A 24,469-nucleotide genomic window follows, 5' to 3' on the forward strand; every position below is an offset into this window, starting at 1 on the left:
CTCTCTCTCTCTCTCTCGGCTTAGGAAGAAGAGGGCGAGGCTTTGGCGGAGGTCGGCGGCCTGAGAGGTCGGGAATGGAAGAGGAGTTTCGGGACAGAGAAGGAGAAGTAGCGAATGGGAGAAAGTCGAGAGTCGTGTGTGGAGCTGAGAAGATCGGGGAGCAAGCCAGCGGGTTCGGCTTCATTTTATAGAGGCGAACGGGGCTCGATCGAGGATTAGACGAAGGATTCGCGGAGACAGACGCGAACTGCGCCGCGTCTACAGTGATATGGCGAGATTTGCGGGATTTAGCAGAGACAGGCGAGATTTCAGCGGGATTTTTGGGATCTCTTTGATCGAACGAGGTATGCAGAATTTCTGCTCTTCTCGTTTGGTCTTTACATGGAGGTCAACAGAGAGTCATTGGTATATTTGAAATACAAAAAGCATAACACTATTTCTTGCTCTTCACCTGAAGCAGAGTACCGTACTCTTGCCACAATAGTTAGTGAATTAACTTGGATAGGTTAACTCTTAAAAGACTTAGAGGTGCACACACAAACTCGAACTCTTATATTTTGTGATCATCAAGTTGTTGTCCATACTCCATATAGCCACTAACCCAACTTTTCATGAATGAACTAAACACATCAAAATTGACTGCCACTTCATTCAAGACAAAGTCATTGATAGTTCCATCAAGCCCATACCAATACGGTCCTCGCATCAACTAGCTGACATATTTACCAAACATTTACCTCATGGACCTCCCTCAACACTTATTTCAAGATGTCCATCAATAACATATACAATGCATCTTGAGTGGGAGTATTACAACTAAACATCAGCTATACAACCAACAACAACATATTTACTTTATCTATTTTTGTACAAATTGCCATATAGCTTTCTTCTCGGTTTGTATATATAGATCAAAATGATGTAAACATCAAGTAGAGAAATAAGATTTCTTTTTTTGTTTTTCCCTTTCTTCTCTCTGCTTCTTCCCTCACGCTCGGATCCCGCTTCACCATTTTCTCAATACAAGATGCCTCTGTGTGATTTGATTGAGTACCCAAACCACTCTCTCTCTCTCTATCATGCTATTGATGACCATATTATTAATGTTTATAATCTTATTTTTGTCATAATCAACATTTTTCATTTAATCTTCATTCTACACTATAGGAAAGTCAGCCTCTTCCAACGCACAAATTCGCCGCAAAACAAACAAAATCCGCAGCTAAATATGCTTTGAGGCGAAATATATTCTGATGCTAAAAGTCGCGTTGGAAAAATATTTGTGTCAAACACAATCCATCGCAAATATTTTGTGACGGATTTAAACTCCAAAAAATGATGTGTTTGTTATAATTATAGGCCGCTATTTGTGGCGAATTTGCAGCGAGAATGCCACTGTTATTTGCAGCGGTTATGCCCGTCGCAATTTATGACAGGTTTGCGGCGGAAATATTCGCCGTCAATTGCATCGGGTTTGTGGAGGAATTGCCGTCATAAATTTTGGCGGATATTTCCGCCACAAATCCCATGAAAATGCGCCGTATCGTTGTTTGCGACAGAAATTCCGTCGTAAATATGCCAGAAACCGTAAATCCGCCGGAAACCTATTGAATACTTTGGAGAGGAAAATTAATGGTCTACCAATAAAATAAGGTACCATAGTGTTGGTTTCTTGATATAGATGTCCCCACATCCCCCCACTCCTTTTATTTTGACTTTTTATTGCTAACACAAAAAGCACTGGCGTTGATTTTGTTTTTTTTTACTAAACAACAACAGACTCTTGCTTTCTCTTCCTCTACTTTGCTGCTCTAGCAATATATTGAAATTACTTCTCCCTATAACAGTCACAACTTGAACCTAGAAATTTTTTGGAGATAATGGTAGTAGTTATAGTACAAGCTGGAGGCTGATTGGTGGCTCTCTGTACTATAAGAGGTAGCGGCAAAGACTACAGTTGTGTGGAATTCTTTTGGACAATTGTTGGCAGAGCTGAAAATAGCTATTGTTAAGTCCCTACAAGGGCCGCTGAGTATGTCAGGGAGAGGGAGAGAGGATTTTGTAGAATTCTATTTTATCTTATAACAAAAAAAAGGTTATTTACAGGCATATTATAACAAGGACAAAGTCAACTCATTATTATACTTCTTAAACAAGCTCCACATTATAAGTAAACTCTTTCTTGAATTTGAAAACAATCAAATTAAACCAAACCTAGGACAAATAAGGATGTAAAGGAATATTTGATATGATACCGGTTTACTGGAGGACCCTTGATCATGAATTTCTTTTTTAATCTTCTTCTCCTTCTTTCTAATTTGCATTCTTCTTTGATCTCACCTATAAATAAGGCTTAGGGATTCATTCCAGGAGAGAACAAAACTTTTGGCTATGTTACGACTTGGGATGCATGCTGTAAGAGAGAAAAACCTTGAATTCTTGGGAATTGTGCCATACACAGTAGGTGAGAGCTAACGGGAATTGCATGATGGGCGTTGACTACGAGAGTGAAGAGTGGATCTTTCAATTTTCATTCATAATTTACTAATTCAAATATCTATTCAATCTTATTTATAGGAATATAGTTACAAGCTAAATTCAAACTAATTTGAAATAAAATCTAACTCATAAAAATTCTATCATCTAATTTTAAAATATGGATAATCCTAATAATTAAATAAAAAAATTAAAAATAAAATATGGAATAACTTAAAAATATGTTAGTTTAGAATAATTTTCTTGTAATCCATGCCCCCCCCATCCCATCCATACACCTTCCCACTCCTGCCCTCTCACTTCTCTTCTCCATTCCACTTACCCTACCCCTCCCTCTCCCGTACATTTAACCATCCACGCATAAGTACCATACAAGTGTGAGGCCCCTCCCTCTTCCTCTCTTCCTCATTTCCCTCACCTCCTTCTCCCATCCAACCATTCATGCATATATGCATGCGTGTAAAACTAGAGCTAGTTTACATTTGTGAGCCCAATTTCCTATTCAATAATGTAAAGCTTCCTTGCATGTCAGCCTAACCCGTTGGCCTGACCACCAAAACAGGTAATATAAAATCATTCAAAGTTGCATATCAGCCATACTTAAAAGGAAGACTAAAAAATGGCTTAATTTGCTCAAACGTACAAAGAATTAAAATGTAAACAAATAACAAAGAGATCATACAATAGCTTCTACTTGATCACCTTGTTTATCAAACCATCATCGATCACGGAGGCACTAATGCTCTTAAACAACTCAAAGAGTGCCTCAACTTCACTGACACTAACTGCAAAAAAAATTGCATTAGAATCAGCATCATAAAAGAGCACCTTCCTGCCAAATAATGCAATTATTTTGGAGAGGTATCAGATTCATCTTTAAGGTGCTGTTTACTGTAACAAAGACAACCTTCAATAGAAAGAAGGATAAATACATTCATGTTTATTTTCAAATCATAATTTGAGATTTCTGGTTTATTTGCATGATCTTCAATGTTTCCATAATAATTTGCACATCTAGTAGTCAGCTATTACTTTACAACCATGACCTATCCAAGTTGCAATAGACTTTTCTCACACATTTTACAATCAAGAATAAGTGTATACAGCGCAATGGCAAGGGAACCCATGACATGCTGACTAGGGTTTCAGTGCTTATATATCATACTATTTACCTAGAGCTCTGTCTTTTACAAGTTTGTGCAAAGGCTTGACTTAGACATAGTTGAATGCCATAGATAAAAAATTATGAACATTCTAAGCACCAAACAATTGTTTTATGTTCCTAACTGAAATAAAGTTGAATGGGTAGTGCCCAAGTTCACACATAAAACCAATTTTGACGACTTTTGCCTATGGGAAATAAAATGGAAAAATTCAGTCAAATCATATGATTACATCACACTAAGGCTTCTGTATATCCACAAGTCATAGCAACCAATACATGTGAAGATCTACTAATTCGACTTTCTCAATGACAAGCAATTTCAATTTGGCAGACCAAAAGCTAGCAAATAAAATCGTGAAACCAATTTCATACATTGCTGGAAACTTTCATGCGCATTTCCTTTTTTTTTTTCCTCTTATCCCTCTCATTGCATTTTCCCCCAACTTCAACAATAATATTTCAAAGAAGATATAAAAGTTAATACAGCCACGAGAATCTAAAACGCCCTTATTATTGGATTGTGCATTCCAAACCAATATGGTTAACTTTTATCTTTAAGGGCGCATAGTATTTTAGTTTTCCATCTTGGGATTTTGTTGAGTTAATGTCCTTTTATTTCACGAGAAAGTGTCTTGCATGTTTGTCAAAAACATGGTAAGATTAGTTCCTTGTTGTTGACTAATTTGTCCGTCCATCAATCAGAACATTAATCATCATTAATGTAAAGCTAATATATATATATATATACTATCTATATATATTACTCAGGCACAAATCTCGATGCATATTTGAATGAAAAACTTTCAAAATTATATTTAGGTCCATTCAAACTTCAATTTTAGCAAACTTATAAAATAAAAAATAATAATAAAAAAATAGCAAACTTTAGTCGAAACTGAGTTAGGGGTGTAAGTGAGCCGAGCTAGCTCGAGCTCACGAGCCGAACTTATCAAGCCACGAGCACGAGCTTGATAAGATTCGGCTCATGAGCTCGCGAGCCGGCTCGAATCATTACTAATATTAAAAAAATAATAATTAAACAAAGTAATATTTCAAAAACTAGTAATTAATATAATATATTTACTTCCAATAAATATTTTGTAATAAATGATACAGTTTTTTAAAAAATATTAAAAATAAATAAATGATTTAGAAAGTATTCTGATAGGAGTTTTTTGAAAATTTGTTTATCAACTATGATACCAATTGTTGTAGCTTTTTTGGAGATAGAAAAGATTTGCTGCAGTTTTTTTTTTGGAAAATGGATTTAGAAAGGATTTGTCGCGGCTTTTTTGGATTTAGGAAGTAATATTAAAGGATGTGTTGTAGAAAGGAACCAAGCGTGTCAAAGGATGTGTTGTAGCTTTTTTGTAAAACGACTCAAGCGTGTCAAAGCTCGTGAGCCCGCTCGAGCTCGTTTATAAGGGGACGTGCTCGAGTTCAAGCTCGCTTTCCGACTAACAAGCTGAGCTCGATAGTGACAAAACTCGACTCGACTCATTTACACCCCTAAACTGAGTGCCTCAACAAAACGAACCCAACCATGTGAAATGTAGTCCGATCCGAGTCCAAATGAACCTAGATAAAGCACTAAAAGCATTATTGAAAACTTCGGGATATTAATTAATTGGATAAGCAAACAATTTCCAAATCTTGCGTACTTATACTCAAATCAATCATCCTGACAAGATGCATGTTATAGCATTATGATCATAGTGTAGTGCAAAGGAAATATAAATGTGAATTCTCATTTTATGACTATTATAGAATGTAATATGCTTAAGTATTTGAAATAGTTAAATGTTAAATTTGCAATTGAGAATGAATGGATTACTAAGATGGTAATGTAGTGTTATATATCTATACGAGTGAAGAAAAATGACATAAACTAAATGAGACTTATAACAAAATTAAAGTATTAAAACAAGGAAAAGGTTTATGCATGAAATTAAAGGAGTTCATCTCCTTATAGTATTGATTGGGGACGTAATGTACCCATACACATTACATAAAAATGGTTGTAACTTTATTGGTACATTTAGATGATGCTCCTGTATTAAATCTAGAGAGAAAATGAATAACTTAAAAATGAAAATAAACAAATGTTATTGGAAAAAGAATATGTTATTTGAAGAATGTAAGAAAATAATTTATGTCATATGAAATGAAAATAATATATATATATATATATATATATATATATTTATATTGACTACAAAAAAAATCAAATGAATATGATTATTTTTATGTAAAAAAAATTCTATGCTACAAATGTGATTATCCACTGAGTTTACTTGTAAACTCAAACTGTTCAACTAAATTTTTAGGTAAATCTCCTGATAAATAAAAATGACTGAAAGTGAAAAATACATTGACAGAAGATGGCAATCAAACAAGAGCAGGTAAAATATACTTTATGTAAATGTTCAAATGTGAAAATTATGTTAGTAGTTCTTCGGTTTTTATATAGAATGTAGATGATAAATTTGTTTGAATTTGAAAGAAATATTTTAACCATCTGACTGTTCATTCCCGCCTCGTTAGTTCGAGTCTCTGGACCAGATTATGACAGGGAGACTAGAGTATGTAAACTCAATAAAGTAATCTATGACCTAAAACAAGGCCCTCGTGTTGGTTTGATAAATTTTGCAAGACCCTTGCAAAATTTGACCTTAAGAGATATCATGCAAATCATCACATCTTTGTTCAACATAACTCGTCAAGCTTAATATGCTAGTTGTTTATGTTGATAACATCCTACTGATAAGAAGTGATAAAATATGAGTCATTGTAATAAAACACAATTTGTTAAAGTGCCTTTTTATTAAGGACCTAGGCCATCCGAAATATCTTTTAGGAATCAAGTTCTTATATAGCAAGTGTCTCTTTATCTCAGATAAACATGTTACTAATTTTTTGAGTTCTAAAAGAGACCAAACTTCTAAGATGCAAACCTACTAACATTCCCATAAATACTCACTAGAAAAGGTTGATTGGGAAGCTGGTCTATCTTATATTCACTAGACTAGATATATTATTTGTTGTTGGGGTAGTTAGTCAACTCATGCAAACTTGTGCAAACAAAATTGGTAAGTTGTCCTATGTATCTTCAAATATATCGAAAAGATCCTTGGAAAAAGTCTCAATTATACTAAACATGATTATTTCAATGTTAAAACATCTCTGATGTTGACTATACTAAGTCTATTGATGATACTGCCACTAGATGCTGTATTTTCATGAGAGGAAACCTAGTCATATGGAAAGCAAGAATTAAATTGTTTTTGCTCGCACAAGTGGATTTTTAAAAACTACACTTTCTGAAAATATGTTAATCACCTTTTGAAATCAAAAAAATAAATCAAATAGTTACCAAACATGTTTTATCCAATTTTTTAAGATAAAAGTTATGTTAAATAGGCCAAAAAACTTTTAAGACCTCTTCAATTTTCAATATTTTGTAACAAGTTTAAGTTCATTGGTACATAAGCCCCACCATGAGAGTAAGTGTTATCACTTATCATATGAAAGATTATAATACGAATTATTATTTTTGAAAAATGCTTTTTGCTTTATTAGAGGGATATGCCTTAATATCTTTCTTCTTTAGATTATTCCCCCTCATAATTTATTTCCTTCTGTCTTCTTCATGTATGGCTATTTATATGCCCCTATATTCTATCAATGATTATTCAGAGAGAAAAACTTTCCTCATAACATGCCTAACAAATATTTCTTTTCTTAAAAACCGAAAAAAAAAAGCCAAAATAAATAATGCATCCATCCACAATTTACTGCTCAACAAAGTTTCAAAGAAAGCTAGCTAGACATGGAGTTATTTGAAAAGTTAAGAAAGTCCAGTAAGCCACCTAGAAGACATAATGGGGATAAATCAAGATATATCTGCTGCTCAAAAACAAGTTCATGAAGTATGTTGAACTAACCAACGAGAATAGGTTCAAGCACCCTCAAATTCAAAACCAGAATAAACAAATGAAATCAAGTATACCATTCCAACAAAATAAAACCATATCCGAAACTTACAAGCAGTTTGAGAAGCCAAAAGAACCGGATCCTCATACCCAGGGAGCTGCTTTCTAACTTTCTTCGATTGAATGCAGCCCATTTACAGCAATAGCCCGTCCTAATCTACCAAATCGCAGTTCACAGCAAAGACATCAATCTAAATTACAAAGCAAAAGCCCATCAGAACACATATCATGCCTCAAAACACCTCTAGATCATTAGAATCCATCAGAAGGAAACTATGAATGGAAACAAAAATAGTAATTAGCGATACCGCGTTCAGAAACCTTGATCAATCGTAACCCTAACGGTGCAAGCCAAAGGCTAGCGCTTGAGTGAAAAGGGAAGGGGAGAGAGAAAGAACTCACAAAACGGAATTTAACGCGGTAATCAGCAGCGCAATTTACGCACGCGGGATTATATATAAGCTACAGAGGCGGGGAGAAGGCGGCGTGCCGTCAAGCGAGGAGCGCAGATCCGACGGCGAGAATTCGGCGGGGTCACCATGGCTGTTTATGGAAGTCTTCCGAATTTTCAAAATCGGTAATTCCGGGAAATAGTTTAGCGAGGGGCTCCGGATACAAATTTATATTCGCGTCAACAAATGACTAAAAAAATTAGCATAAATTTATAATAATTTATTTAATTATAGAGACAAACTAAATTTCAGCTTTATTTTATTGTACGAATTATTGTCAAATAATAATAAAAAAATTGCATTAAAAATATGGAAGATTTACATAAATAATATTTTATTTCGTGTTATTTACATGTCTAATATCAGAAACTTTAATATTGCATTCTTATCACTTATAAAAAATTTTAATATCAAATATATCACTCATATATTTTATTCTTATCATACATATCATCATATAAACTTTAATATTTCATTTCATGCATCCATATTAGTTCTATGGATGGTAGGCATGTAATATTAAAATTTCAGATAATAAATATAAGAATAGCATAAAATAAAGTGGTATATAGATAAATCCCTCAAATATTTAAATGTCCCCTGTAATTACTTCTTTTAAATCATCCATCATTTTCAAATGTTTTATTAGAAAAATTTTCAAATATATCATTAACATTTATTCTATTTATTAAATTATCATCCTTTCAAAATGTCAATTGAAATTTGATAAAAGCCAACAAAAATTTAAGAGAACAAATTTTATTGTGAACTTTAATATTTAAATGGAAATTTCACAATTGAAAAATAATAGTGTTTGTTTTATAAATAATTATAATTTAGCGATATAATATTTAGGTTTCATTTGAGACTTTTTTCTTACTGTTTTGCTTTTTAGATCGCAATAATAATTTTATTTGGTTATTGATTTTTCGTTGCTTTTAAAATATGTTTTTCAAAAAAACTATTTTCACATTTAGCTTTAAAAGGTTAGTTCCTCTACAATAGTTTTACAAACAATAAAAAAATTATCCTAAAAGATAGCATTAGAGTTCGTCTGAGATATCTATAGTTTTTTGTAGAAATGGTTATACAATTACTGTGAAAAAAGGTTTTTTTTTTTAAGTTGTTATAGAAAACAACTTTCTAGCACAAAAATTTTTTGAAATCATTGATCAAATAAAAACTAATATTAAGATCTAAAAAATAAAGCAGTAAGTAAGTTGTCTCAAATGAAGACTTAGTTTTATAAAACCTATATATAATTAATATTTAATTTTATAAATAGTTATCCTAAGTTTGTAACATAAATCTACATATAAACCGATAATATCTTGAGAGATATAGGTTTCATTTGGGGCGGCTTTCTTGATGCTTTCTAAAGCAGCTTTTTAGTATAAAAAATTTTAGTTCAAAAAATGTTTATACTAAAAAATTGTTTTAGAAAGCAGTAAGAAAGTCGTCCTAAATGAAGCCATAGTAATTTGTTTAAATACATACCAAAATTTAGGAGCTTTAAGCGTAATTTATCCTAAGTTTTAAGCTATGTAAACCTTCTCAAGTATACTTCCAATATAATAATTCTAATTTTATGCACAAATATGTATATATGATCTTACTTAAATGGTGATGAGACTTGAATCTTATCTTAAAACAAAGTAAAATGCGAATAATGTTTAGGCAAATGACCAGCGCACAATAAAAAGAATAATAAAAATCATGTGGCTAAGAGTTGTGTTTCCATACAAAGAAAGAGATCATCTATGCCACGAACATTTTATTCAAATAAACAAAACAAGGGCACACTTAGCATGTCCCCCATTTTGTACAAATATAACAGCAAACAGCAAAAAAATAGCTGTTTGGTTGCCAAAATCAACCAACTGATCATTTCTTTTTAGTTTACTACTGTTGTTATTCAAAGAAAGAAAAGTCTCCTTTCATGTTTGCCACTTTGTAAGGTTGAACAGTGTATTGGTGGTAAAGGCCAAAAGAATTTGCTTTCATATGTGTTGTGGTCCCATGAGTTGTCTCATGTATAGGTGGAGAGCTTCAAACACAATAATTGAGCATGTGAGAAATTTGTGATGTGTTTGCCATTTTATCCTAGCTGAGGTGAATCTAGCGAGTTATATAGGTACACATGGACAACTATCTTTGATATCGATTGATGTGTATCTGATAAGTATCTGAGATGATCAAGCGATTTAGGTGTGATTGTCGTGTCTGAATATGTATGGGCGAGTGCACTTGTGATTGGGGTGAGTGCCCTTCTCACATAGAGATATTTCTTTGACTTTTCCAACCTCATTGATTTATTCAATATATGCACATTTGGATGTACATAATAGATAGGAAGAGAGAAAGGAAATATGTATTTGATTTAGTTCAAACCATGAATAGTTTAACCTAGTCCAAGTTAAATTGTAAGTACTATTTTGAAGGAGTATAGTTGTCTGGTATTTTAAAAATAATAATAATAATAATAGGATTCTCTTGATTTGGTGATATATGAAGAATAATATAATTGATATTGGCTTTTAGAAACTAAGGGGATATTCATTTTTTATAAGATTGGCCAAGAGCTGATTAACATAGGAATTAATGCTTTTTATTAAATTTTGTACGTATTAATAACATAAAAAATGAGAATTGTTATTTATATTTTTTCTTGAGAGGGGTGCTAATTCAATCTTTATTAAAACTTATCTAGGAATATTCTTTATTCTTATCAATAATGAGTACATATGATTAGAGTTAATTACTAGTGTATGGATAAGCCTGTCTTTAGGTCGCCAACTCAATCTACCTGTGTGTTGGCTAGGATAAACAAAAAAAAAAATTGTTGCAATGTCCCATGGATAGTGTGGGGCTCATCACCAGTGGTAAAATCTCTTAACAACAAATGATAGGCGTTAACTTTATAATGACCTAACCCAATGAAATATTACATTTTGACGAGTTGCATAATTTTGAGTTTATTTATCTATGAGTTCAAAAGAGTTGGAGAAAATATCATGAGAATTGTATCAAGTACCTTTCTTAAGCCTCAATTTGATAATCTTGTGCTTAGTCCAAAGCATAAGAATTGTATCGCCTCTTCAAAAGTATTCAATCCATTCTTAATGGCATTATCATACCCAATGTAATGTGTCTAAAAACTTTTAAAGAGAAATTTTGTATTATACATTAAAAATATTACTTGTAGAAATTATAACGAGTGGTCACAACAATGAGGAGAGAGAACCTTATATGAGAAAGGAGGAAAAGGTCCTTCCATTTGGCATTTAGTATTCACTAAGGCTCTATCCAATTTAAATTGGATAGGATTATTCTCTTGATTATCAAAATAGGAACAAGAGAGCCCATTGCTATCTAAATCAAGTAATATTAGTTTGTAAATGAAGATATTAAAATTAAAATTTTTAAAAAGCCACATCTCCCAAACGTTCACATTAATTTATCGATCTTATACTGTTAAAATCGCCCATAAGAATCTAATTAGAATTAATTACTATGTACACAAAGTTTGTGACTTCTTAAGGAATTTCCATGTTAAATTTAAATGCAAAATTACACGTGTAAAGTGCAGTAATGAAAAGTCATGTATTAGATAGAATGGAGATAGAATCATGATAATAAGATTTAAATGAAACTTCATAGAATTCCATTTCAGCCAATATCCTTCAAGTTGACCATTATCAAAGTTTTTATAACAATCTTCATCACTAAATTTTAGGTTCGTACACTAAATGTTTTAATTCTTCTACCTACAAAGAAACCTTATAAGTGTTCAAGAGAAAATTTAGAATTAAGAATGATAATGAGGTAAATTTTATAAAAGGGCATCAAATTCTTGCATTTAGAGGCTCTGCCATCACCTTGAATGCCTCTCACATTACACGGAGCTAGGGTTCATAGGTTCTGTCGTCACCCTGAATGCCTTATATTTATGGAACTGGGATAAAAAATTGTATTTATATGAAGTATATAATACAATAAAACCCGTTATGTGGGGCTTTATAGGGACAACTTTGATAATCCACAAATCCCAAGGAAGAATTGAAGGAGCCTTAAAGGGAAGATGAAGTGGGAGGGGCAAATAGTCCATTTCAAATTGGGAAAGAGTGGATTGTTCCTAGTGAGAGCAAGTGATGGAAAGAATAGAATAGATTTTCATTTTGAGGAGGTAATGTGTTAAAGGGAGGAGTTCAATTAGAGTTTTGAGTGGAGGCTCTAAAAGTCGATAAAACAACTTTGGATGGTTTTTTATCATTTTTTTCCTTTAACTTCCATCTCTAAAAAAAAATAGTTTTCGGAACATCAACATTAGATGCATCACCCTAAAATGATGACTATTAGGGATATGAGAGGACTTGCAAACTAAGTAAGTTTTAGGTTTTCAATCAAACACCACCAACTACTCCTTTGTAACACACATTGTCCCATAACTTTGGTAATTAACTTAAATTAGAATGAATCTTGGATTAATTTTGATTTGGTTATTCATTATAAATCATATAGTGTTTGATTAACCATAAATAAGCCAAGGTTTTGAATTGGGAAAGATGAAATCATAAGTAGCCAAAGTATCCTTGGAGCGTTGCAATGCTATGAGAGGCAATGCCATCATATTATCCTCTCTATTTAAGAAGAGGATTTAGGGGAGTGTTATGGCAATGGGTGGCACCACCGCAGTGCTCAACTCTCGAGTTTGAGAGATCAATGAGTACTTGAAATATCCTAACTAAGCACAACGACGCTAGACCCAAAAATCAAAATGATGTTTATTTAATAAAATGTATAAATCCATTTTAACACCCTCACCCTAACCCTATTGCCAGAGAAGGAGATGGAGATGAGAAAAAGAGGAGAGAGATTCAGAGGTCATAGCTAGGGTTTTGTCTGCATGGCCATTTGAGAATTTTGTAGAACATGAGGTAGACTTATAAACATCTATCTCTGATTCTAATTTTAGTGATTTTAAAATAAGTAATAGAAAAAAATATTTTTCTTGGGTTTTATGATATTTTCACCATGTAAATATTTATATATTTAAGTAATGTTTGCTTTAATCCGAACATTTTAACTATAAGAAATCAATTTTTTATTTATTTTTTTAATGATTTATATGTGTATTAAACAAATGAAGCAATTCTAATTTTCATATAAGTTTTTTAAAAGTCTTAAAGTGTTGTTATAATAAATAACAACTAGAGCTATTTAATATCATCTATCAGTAATAAATAAGAAAAAAGATTTTATATTCAAAATATCAATGTGCACATCTATATTCATTTTTAAAAATCATATATAATACTCAGGATCTATACAATCATTATATCTCTATCATGTCCTAAGTATAAAAGAATAATTAAAATAAAAAAGAACCTGAATCTGAAGAAATTATAACCAACCTCACACTCCTAATATCCTCTGTCCAAATCTAAAATCATTTAACCACATATAATGAGCTAAAAAACTCAGCAGGTCGCCAAAACCTATAATTAAAATTCAGAGCACGGAGAATGAGCAATATGCATGTCAATAATCAAGTTATAACATTTATATTATATGATCATTGAATTAGTACATAAATAGTAAAATTCAAATATAGCAGTAGTATAATATATAAACATTAAAACACTATGGTACATAAGTTATTAATTAAAACAGTAAACCAGCATGAGTCTGAAATCTATAAAACATTCGTCGTATCTATAATATCAATTAGTACAAAAATTAGATTAAATATCAATAAAGACTATTGAAATCAAATCAATGTAATAAAAATTATATAAAAATGTATACATGTTATCTAATTTTTTTATATCATCATTAAATTAATATCTTAGTCACATGCTGAATGAATATACCATGCTTTTTATAAAAATAAATTAGTAATATTACTAATAATAAATCTATACAATAATATAAATAATGCCTCAATAATATTTATTTCAGTAGTCATACTAAACAAGTAATAATTATAGTTATTACGATATTTTTCAGTATCGTAACAATGTTAGTAAATCATTGGCTTAGTAAAAAAAGTCGTCACTCTTTGTCCGTCGGCACAGTAATCATCTCCTTATAACTCTCAATCAGTACATCATGAATAAGTAAAGGATAACACCAAATCATAATATTTAAAAGAAAACCTGTTGGCCCACTAAGTCAATCAATCTGTTATTGCCACCACACTTATTAACGACGCTGCACCAACATTATTCTCGATATGGACATTAATATTATTTGATACTACTATTAATTCATTGTACTAATATTAGTATATTAAGCACGTTGTATACTGAGTATGTGACTAAAATACTGATATAGAATAACTTGATAATATATGTACATCATTATAATATTTTATTACATTGATATGATTCCGATAATCTTTACTGATGCTTTGATTTTACTGCTTTATACGTTTTATTTACTTATAGATAATAAATACAACAACTTTTTTATTGATTCGAAACTCATATTGGTTTATTGGTTTCCCTATTGTACTATTTTATTGGCATTTGTACTATACTATTTTACTGTTTTTGAATTCTACTGCTACTATATGTGAATTTTATTATTTTTATACAGATTCTTAATCATATGAGAATTAATTTTATGAATTAACTGATGACATGCATAATGATTCTTTGTCATGCTTTGAATTCAATTCTAAGATTTTAGTGATTTGTTGGGCTCTTGAGCTTATTATATGTAGTTAAATAATTTCAGATTATGAAATATATTCAGGAGTGAGGTTGATTAAGATTCCTTTATATTTAGGTTCTTTTTATGTTAGTTATTTTTTTGTACACTTGACAAATTAGTTGTGATATGATTGTATATATATTGAGTTGTGTATATGATTTTTGAAAAATGAATACATATGTATATATATAGTGCTATTTTGATTGATAGTTTTGTTTTCGCTGATATCTATATTAATAAAAAATTTAGATAGCTCTGGTTGTCATATATATTGAAAAATAAAAGAATAAGTCTTCCAAATTAGATTCTGGGGTTTTGTAAGAATTGTCATGAGCATACTTTTTTAGGCATTTTGAAATCCAATTTTAGTTTTTTTTATATGTATAGATCATATGTTCATTGGATTATTGTATGTGTATATATATATATTATGAAATGAAACTAAAGGATGTTTAGATTGGTATGGTTTTGAATTTTATATTTAGCTTTGATTTATTGCATATTGTGGTTGAGTTAAAATTTAAGTTTAGTAATTTAAACATTCCATTAAATTATGGGGCGTCACAATCTTCATCTAATTAACGTTCGTCTTATCTACATCCCATTAATAATCATAACTACACAAATTCTTTTTAATATTAATCAGTATAGTTAAATAATTGACTAATTAAACAAAACAACAGCCTAATTTGATATATAATTTTTAGTTGATATTTAATTTGGGATTTTTCTCTTCATAAAATAATAAATAATAAAAGATAATTTTCTAACCACATTCACTATAAAATTATTTTTTTATTTCATAAAAGTAAACTTTTAATCATAGCAACCGCCCATTATTTATCAAAATACTAAAAATAATTTTGTCTTTTCAAATTATATTTCAAGAAACTATCGTGCGGTGATTTCTATTATTTTTTATAAAAACTATTAAAATACTTAAATTAAGATTATAATTGTTGCGGGCTAGAAATTACGCGGCGATAGAGACTTGATTCTACGTCTTAGTGTTGTACGTATAACTAGCACACACAGAGAACACAAGATTTTTTACGTGGAAAACCCTTAAAAGGGAAAAAACCACGAGGCCTAGCCCAGTTGAAAATGATTCCACTAGATTTTGAATTGGTTACAAAGGACTGGATCACCTCCAGGGGGGAACAGATTACAATTAATTACTTAAGTAAGAGTCTCCAACTAGCTTTTGCCTCGAGATTCGTGCCCGATTAAGCTAATTTTGTGATGACTTATCAATAATACATGCTTTTGAAATTTAATTGGACTTTGATATAGAATTTTTGTGACTTTTTATTAATTTAAGTAAAATTTTGTTAAAAAAAATAAGAAATTCGAACCAAATATTAGTTTCAAATTTAATAAAATTTTTAATCAAACTCTGTTGAAATTAAAAAATATGAATTATTGGACTAATTTTAACAAGGAACTAGGAAAGGAACCGAAACAAATGAAATCTATAAGATCTGATTTTTTTTAGAACGATCATTGGCACTTGGCAGCTTGACTAATCCCAACTGATCTAAAAGAGGGATCCACCTCAGAAACTTCAAAACTTGCATTTAATTGGACCCACTTAAAAATGATAGATTATTGAGTTCGGACACCGAACTCAGCTTACGTTCGGTACTTCACAGTACCGAGCAGTACTAAGCTCAATATTGAGCAGTACAGAGTTCAGTGTTTTACAGTACCGAGCACTACTGAGCTCGGTTCTGAGCAGCACCGAGCTCATAATTGCTCGGTACTGTGAGCTCAGTACTAAATAGGGGGTGATGTGATGCATTTTCATTGGGCTCTGGACGTCGTCTGGTGTCCAAACCCAATAATTTTCCCTTAAAAACACTGTAAGATCCAAACTTAGACAGCATGGCAAAGAAACTGCGCCCAATTCCCAGTCGTTTACTGCTATCATCCAAATCTTGATCAACAGTGTTGATCGAAATACTTAAATGGGGTTCGACCTTGATATCTTGCATTAACTCTCATCGGGATGAGAGATTATTGGGTTTGGACATTGGACAAAGCTTACGTTCGGTACTTCACAGTACGGAGTAGTACTGAGCTCGGTACGGAGCAGTACCGAGCTCATAATTGTTTTATACTATGAAGTACCGAGCTCAATACTAAATAGGAAGTGATGTGACGCATTTTTATTGGACTCCGGGCGTCGTCCGAACCCAATAATTTCCCCTTAAAAACACTGTAAGATCCGAACATAGACAGCATGGCAAAGAAACTGCGCCCAATTCCAACCGTTTACTTCTCTCATCCAAATCCGGATCAACAATGTTGATCGAAATACTCAAATGGAGTTCGAGCCTGATATTTCGCATTGACTCTGATCGTGATGCTGCTGCCCTATCGAGTTAGGTGAGAATACCGATATCGTCGTCTTCAGAATCCGTCTGCAAGGTCTAGTCAACCAGAACCCTTGTTTCTCCCTCTCTGCCATTTCCTCAATGGGAAGGAAGCAGAGCGACCAGTCAGGCAGTGGGAGTCGGCGCTCGGTTTTGATCCCCGTCCTTCTCTCCGTTACCTCCTGCATCCTCGTTTACACGGTTTCGTCGTGGGTCATGCGCCATCCGATGGACACCGCGTCGTCTGACGGCGGTTCATCAACGATTTTAGCGAGACTGGAACGAGTTGATGCAGAGGTTGAGGGTGAAGATATGGGGGAGTGCTGCCGAGGATTAGAGCATTTGGAATTATGGGGGTCGGCTGTAAAATGGGGAACCGATCACAAGTTCAATACCTCGAGAGAGTGCTGCCAAGCATGCAAAGCCATGTGCGGTGGCGTGGATGGACCTTGCTTGTGCGATTCGTGGGTGTTCTGCGGGGACAGAGAACGATGCCGAGAGAAATTCGGGGAGGTAAACTTTAGCAATTTTCTCTCACTTGCCCTTTTTTGACAATTTGATTTATTCTGATGTCCTTGGATATGATAAAGTTTGCGGCATTTTGGCGTTGCATCTTGGTGGATTATCTAGTTTCTTTATGCTTCCTTTTTAATTAATTATTATTTTTTACCTCTTTTCCGACCCTATTCATGCCTACATATATAATGAAAAGTAGAAATGCATAACATTCATGGGTTATTGGGTTTGTTGTGTGGTTTTCTGTTGGTAGATCCAAATTTTCTAATCCGTTTTACAAAATTTGATATGTTTCGTTGTTTTTGGCTCTGGGGAAGATAATCATAAGACCGTGGAAGTCAGAGAAAATTGCTACGCATTTTAACAATTTATTTTTCCGGGGGCACTGTCATTCCATTATTTTGTTGATTGATCTTCAACTATTGTAAAACATCAACTGATTATGGGATGTATATTTGAGATGAAGTTATTTGATTGTTAGTTTGTATGTTCATTGGACTTCTCGGTATGTGTGCTTGCTTGATTTGATATTGTTTATGAAATTATTATTCCGGAGGAGGATGGGAGTAGCTGAAGATGGTTCTACTTTATAATTTTTGTTATGCATTTTAATATATTCACCAGAGCCCTGCATTGGGTGCCCATACCCACCCCCACCCATGTACCCACCCATACCCAATGGACATGGGTGGGTATGGGTATGTTCATGGCCTTGTGGGTAAGTATGGGTGGGTACTCAACATCAGGGGACAAACTGATTTACATTACTACTCACCATATGCATGCAGTATATTACAGTAATCCTTATTATGTAGTGTGCAACACTGAACCGTGCTGCGACCATGATAAATTTTGATATGTAACTTGAAAGTTTGTAGTTAAAGAAAAGGGCAACAAACCTCAAGGCCATTAATCCGCGGAAGATTGTATTCAAGAAGCATGGAAAGTGGATGGGTGTGGGTGGGTATAACATACCAAAAGTCACCATAGGTGGGTATGGGTGGGCAAAGCCCGCCAGCACAAAGCGTGGGTACCCAATGGGTACCCAACCAGGATCCCATGTAGGGCTTTGATATTCACATGCTCTTAACTTCATTTGTCTTCTTCTCACCTCAGTGCTGGTTGAAGAAACAGAAGGATGTCATGCTTCCTGCTTTGCAAGAGTCAGGGGACAAAGTTATTTGGACTTCTGGCCTTATATTTGGAAAGGGAGAGGTACGTTAATTTTGTTGATGTTTGCAGATGAGTGTTTTTTTTTTATGGTCTGGCTACTTATGTTGAGCTTTCAGCCACCATCGGATAAATGTTCAATTTTTTTAGTGATCGTTACTCTTTTCTCATGTTTATTTTATGCGTCAATTAGGATGCATTTGAATCATCATTAATCTCTAATCAGGTAGACCTTTCCCATTGGATTACAGTGAAACAATGAGAAGTTTGGCATCTTAAGAATGTGAACCAATTTGAAAATCTTGTAAAAACAAAGAACTTAAAAAGCCTTTCTTTATGTAACCCTTGGAGTAATTTAGGCTCATAAATTTTGTAGCAACTTAATGTGTCATTTATTGTCCACACCAAAATTTAGATGGTCTTAGTGTCAGCCAAAAATTTTTTCCCATCTAAACTGTTAGAATTGAATAATTTGATTGAGATATTTTGTATATTTCACTCAACTGTTCAATTGCTGCACCTGAAAACTGAGTTTTTTTTTCTCAGAATATTTTTATATTTTATGAACTTTACACCTATATTCTGAGTAAAATATGCAAAATTATTAACTTTCAGTTTAAAGATAGATAACCTCATTTACTGCAGTCAACTACTCCCAGTATGATTTACTGAAAATCTTTTCATTCAGGATAGATTTAGTGCTAAGATCTGCCTTGCGCTTTTCTGAAGTTGGTTCTTGATTGATGCATTTACTATTGATAGGTGGGGGATGTTGGGAGATGGAAGTTAACCACCACAATGAAACAAACAAGAAAGTAAAAGCAATGGAAAGTAAAAGGACATCAGGATTTGACGCGTAAAAATTCAAAATTGAGAAAAAACCACGGAGCCACGCCACACCAAGAAATTCATTATGAAAATTGGAAGAAATAAATACAGATCTCTCTTTTCTCTCACTCTCTCCATGTTACTCTACACTTTTGCAATGTTCTCACCCTTTAAACACAAGAGAAAGTAATTAAATAACACCACGAGACACCACCCTTCAGAAAAAATGAGAAAGCAAACTGTCCAGTCCGCCTCTAAGTGTTGCGGCGCCAGATTGAGTGTTGCGGCCCTCAAACCTCTGTCATCGGTCCATCAAACGATGTTGGGGTGCTCAAACCCGCAACATTGCGACACTACATAGCATTGCGGCGCTGAATCTAGGACGTTGCAGCGCTTTGCTCTCTGTTGTTTCTCCCAGCAAATAATGTAGCACCGTGGCGCTCGGGTACACATTGCTAATGCGTTGTACGAAAAAGAAATTTTTGGGTGCAAAGTGTCTGAACCCAAGTAGAGGGTACCCCCAACCTCCCAATGAGCACGAGAAATATAATTAAAGTCCGAGGCAATAGAACAATCCGATTGATAGACACAATTAGATTCTACACAAACTAATAGAGGATTGCCAAATCTGAAACTCTTATCTCCAAGTATCTTGATTTGCATGATGTCCATTTTCTAACTGATGACAAACATTACTTTTCTTCCATTATAACAAGTTGATGCAATAGTGCAAGCACTTTGTTCGTATCTTGGATGAAAAAGCTTGGCAATCATGACCAGTAATTTTTAAACTTGCCCCAAACTATTTGGTGTTGACTTTATCAAAAATCCCCTTCTCCAGTTAAGGATATGATTTGTCACTATCTGAATAAGTGGATACAAGAAAACGAAGGGTTTGAACTTTTTATCTTTCTAAGATTAAGAATATATGACTACTAATGGATACCTACATCAATTCCTAGGGAGATTCATTTCTTCGAAGTCCTTGCAAGTTATACCCCACCCTTGTAATGTTCTGTACTTGGAGGCGAGTGTGTGGCACAGTGGTGAATGGCAAGGAATTCCTCCCACTAACCCTAGCTCGAGTCCCATAAACCACCCGAAAAAATTTTAAAAAAAAAAGTTCTGTACTTGCAATGGTTTGAATTCCTAACAGTACTTGGACTTTTTGGATTATTGACTTTCTATTCCCACTTGATTTCTTTATTAATATTTTATTATGTTATTTCTGTGAAAGGACTGTTAGCTATAGTCAGTATTGCAACAAGCATGATCCTTACCTTTGCATTTCTGATAAAATTTTTCCACAGTGACAATTTCTTATTCTATTTTACTATATTTTATCATGCAGGGCATTGTTAGCTTGGAAACAGAATACGGAAACATTCATATTAAAGTAAGCGTTAGATAAATATTTTATTAATTTTAACCTGATAAATTTTGTTTGCTATTTATCGTGGCAGGAAATTCTTATTTGTCATATTATATAAAGCATACCCCTTGTTTATTCTAAGATAATACTTAAGAACTTGATTAATGATAATTTTCTATTTATTTTGAGTTCATCTCTCTTCAAACTTGAACTGTGTCAAGGAGTCCAACCTTAACATTTATGGGATTGTTGGATCCATAATGTTCGTGGATAATAATCCAGATCTTACTTGAGAATTGAATAAAGGCTGAATGCGAGAATCGGGAGAGAAGTTAGTTTTTAGAGAATTTCTTGGGGAATTGGATTACAGAGAACTTGGCCGATCCTCTTTAACTAGATAAGGCTAGTCACTCAAAGTTAAGGGAACTCAATTCAATGAAAGAGAGATTTTGTCCGAAAAATTTACGCCATAATTGATATGATTTCATAACTTTCTGGATCCGGTTCAAGTTCACATTGTTACCTGAGTAATCCGGCTTAGGTGAATATAAGCGTAGAAGCCTGAAAATTTTCTATTTTTTAGATAATCTGTTGCTACAGTGGAATATAATATTACAGAGAGTCGCCTTTGATGGTTTGGTCACATTAAACGGAGGCCTTCCGATGACCCGGTTAGGAAAGTTGAGTTATTAGATTTGACTATGTTAAGAAAGGTAGAGGTAGACCTAAAAAGACTTGGTTAGAAAATATTAGAAATGATCTTTCTTTATTAGATTTAAATGAGAATTTGACTTTTAACCAGACAAAATGACGAAAAAGGATTCATGTAGCTGACCCCACATAGTGGGACAAAAGCTTGATGTTGTTGTTGTTGTTGTTGTTAGATAATCTGTTCAAGGCTTTTCAAGTTTCTTTATAATCATGAAATAAGATGTTAAACGAACTCAACTGATATATTTGGTATTTATCTCTACTGACATATTAACATCAAAACAGCTTTTCCCCGATTGTGCTCCACACTCCGTCGCTTACATTGTTGAATTACTGGGAGCTCGACACTGTGCCGGTTGCCGAATTTACCGTGCCGAGGGACGGGGACACTCATGGGATCCTGTAGGAAACCACATAACAGAGGTGCTGCTCAATTCTCTTTCCAGTTTCCACAATACTGGCACTGTATCATCTTACAAATTTTTTTAATAACGTTCCATTTGTACTGGATTCAATCCTTTGTAGGCTTCCTTTGGCCCCCCTTACGCCCTTATTCAAGGAACACTGGAAGCCGAAGGTCTTCCTTTCAAAGGTATACCTGTAGAAGCTTGCCCCACAATCAAAAGAGGCTCTGTTGCTTGGGTTGGTGCAGGCCCAGAGTTTTTCATCAGCTTGGCTAATCACCATGAATGGGTAAGAGCATATACCATCTTTGGCTCTGTCCTTCCCGAAGATATGGAGATTGCTGAGAAAATTGCTGGACTTCCAACCAAATCGGATACATGGAATAGTGTTAATGTATCAGTGTTAGAGAAACCAATTGATTTGAAAATCAAACGCATTTCCACAAACAATGGAGACCTCAATCTTGGAAGCAATGCAAACTCTGGCTCTAGCTGATTTTGTTTCTTTCACATTATAAAAGGAAATGAGAGACAAACTGTATGATGTTGTTGTAGGCGTTGAGGCTTTTTGCTGACTAAACATTTTTTTTATGCTTTTCCATTTTTCTCTTCTGAAGTTGGAAGGTTCAATGGTTTACTTGCAAGTATTCCAAAGGAAAAAGAAAGGGAAGTTGCAGCTTCTTGTGAGTGTTCAATGGAACTAGTTGCGTGTGTTCATCATCTACTAGCAAACAATTTATTGCTTTGCATTTTTCCATGGCTTTCGAATGGGGAAGTAGCATAAAATAATAGATAAAAGTAAAACAGTTGGGTCTAGGAGAAATTATTTTGTGTATGTCGAATGCAGCTCTATATCTGGAGATTAATCAGAATGAGACACGTCAACAATACTGAGTGCGGTACCGAGCAGTACCGAGCCGCGGTACCGACGTGGCTCATTTTGATTGGTCTCTAAATGATGTTCGGCATCCGTACAGAATAATTTCTCCATCCGTAGAGAGGAAGGGAGAGTGTTGTAAAGAGAGTGTGAGTGAAATATAATAGAGAAGTTGAGCATTTAGAGGAGATTGGGTGGCTCATGGTCAATGAAAAGAGGGGGGTTGGATGGCTCATGATTAATGAGAAGAGGGAGAGCAATGAAGAGGAGATTAGGAGCAATTTTAATATTGAACATCAACTATCTTGTACATAAGTTTTTGGTCTCTTAATGAGGAGGATGGCTCAAATACTACAGCAACAAATTTGTATGGCACTCCTTGGGGTCGCATCCTATTTTTCTTGTGTATTGTTAAGAGTTAAGTTCTCATTTAAATCCAATAAAAATGTTACTTCTAATACTTTCTAACCAGGTCTTTTAAGTTTACTTCTATCTTTCTTAGCGTAGGACAAATATAATACTTATATAGGACAAATATAATACTTATACTCTCCTAATCGAGTAATTGGATGGTGATAGGAAATACCTGAGTTCGCAAGTAACCCTAAGGTTACATTTGAGTTCTCAAGCAATCCTAACATAAAACAAAGAGCAAATAGCATCCAGAAAAATAGCAAAACCACAAGAAAAACTAAGAGAAAACTCAAGAAGAAATTTGGATTCTACTAGACGATGAATAAAATAGCAAGATACAAGAGATCCTCAATTTGAGAGGAGGATCGTCTCTACCAAATCTCTAGACAAAGTTGTCTAGAGCCCAACCTTCCAAGAAACCTTAATTTCAATCAACCAAAACATAACCTCTCCCTAATCCCCTCATGCACTTTAATACAAAAGCTTTCCTAATCTAATTTCCCTCCCAAAGCATTGGCCTTCTCTCTCTCTTTATTTGAAAATCAAATAATGGGTGGGACCCATTCATTCATGCGGCCCAGAGAAGGAAGAGGCGGACTGTGTCGGCCTCTTATACACCCGCTGGACTGGCCAACGGGTTTTCTGAGCCAGTTCGGACAGAACCGATGTAACAGAAGGTTGATATTTTATGTAACCAAATCCTTTAAAACAACTCTCTCTAATCTTATTTGCCACTGAAGCTAGCTATTCCCGCCTTTTCATGTATATAATTGTTCACATTTAGCCTTTAAGAGTAAAACCACTCATCCACCTGAGCATCCTCATCTCTGTAATACTTAGCTTAATTTTATGCTTCTCTTTTAATGACCAACATTATGCGTCATAAAGAATTACATGCCTCACCATTATCTTATAGAATTTTCACTTAAGTTTAAGGGGTAATTTTCTATCACATAACAGATCCGATGCATTTCTTCACT

The 24,469-nt window shown here is 33.7% G+C and overlaps 1 protein-coding gene and 1 long non-coding RNA gene across 4 annotated transcripts; one reads left to right on the forward strand and one right to left on the reverse strand.

Annotated features, from left to right (window-relative positions):
• Positions 1-2,278: 2,278 nt before the first annotated feature.
• On the reverse strand, positions 2,279-8,244 carry LOC110107817. 3 transcript variants are annotated; one of them, XR_002304406.2, is made up of 4 exons: positions 7,962-8,244; positions 7,706-7,844; positions 3,199-3,281; positions 2,279-2,340 (listed from the first exon to the last, which is right to left on the reverse strand). It is a non-coding gene; the product is annotated as an uncharacterized LOC110107817 (long non-coding RNA). The 3 variants fall into 3 exon arrangements; XR_003700411.1 differs by having other exon boundaries at positions 2,283-2,340; positions 8,056-8,244; XR_003700410.1 differs by lacking the exon at positions 2,279-2,340 and having other exon boundaries at positions 3,198-3,281.
• Positions 8,245-17,149: 8,905 nt separating this feature from the next.
• On the forward strand, positions 17,150-22,918 carry LOC110107765. The gene is made up of 5 exons (XM_020838138.2): positions 17,150-17,710; positions 18,830-18,928; positions 21,063-21,107; positions 22,080-22,217; positions 22,320-22,918. Exons 1-5 carry the CDS (start codon positions 17,300-17,302, stop codon positions 22,692-22,694), a joined length of 1,068 nt encoding a protein of 355 aa, XP_020693797.1. The 5' UTR covers positions 17,150-17,299; the 3' UTR covers positions 22,695-22,918.
• The last annotated feature ends 1,551 nt before the right edge of the window (positions 22,919-24,469 follow it).

Source organism: Dendrobium catenatum, unplaced genomic scaffold, assembly GCF_001605985.2.
Source record: "Dendrobium catenatum unplaced genomic scaffold, ASM160598v2 fragScaff_scaffold_390, whole genome shotgun sequence".
Taxonomy (NCBI): domain Eukaryota; kingdom Viridiplantae; phylum Streptophyta; class Magnoliopsida; order Asparagales; family Orchidaceae; genus Dendrobium; species Dendrobium catenatum.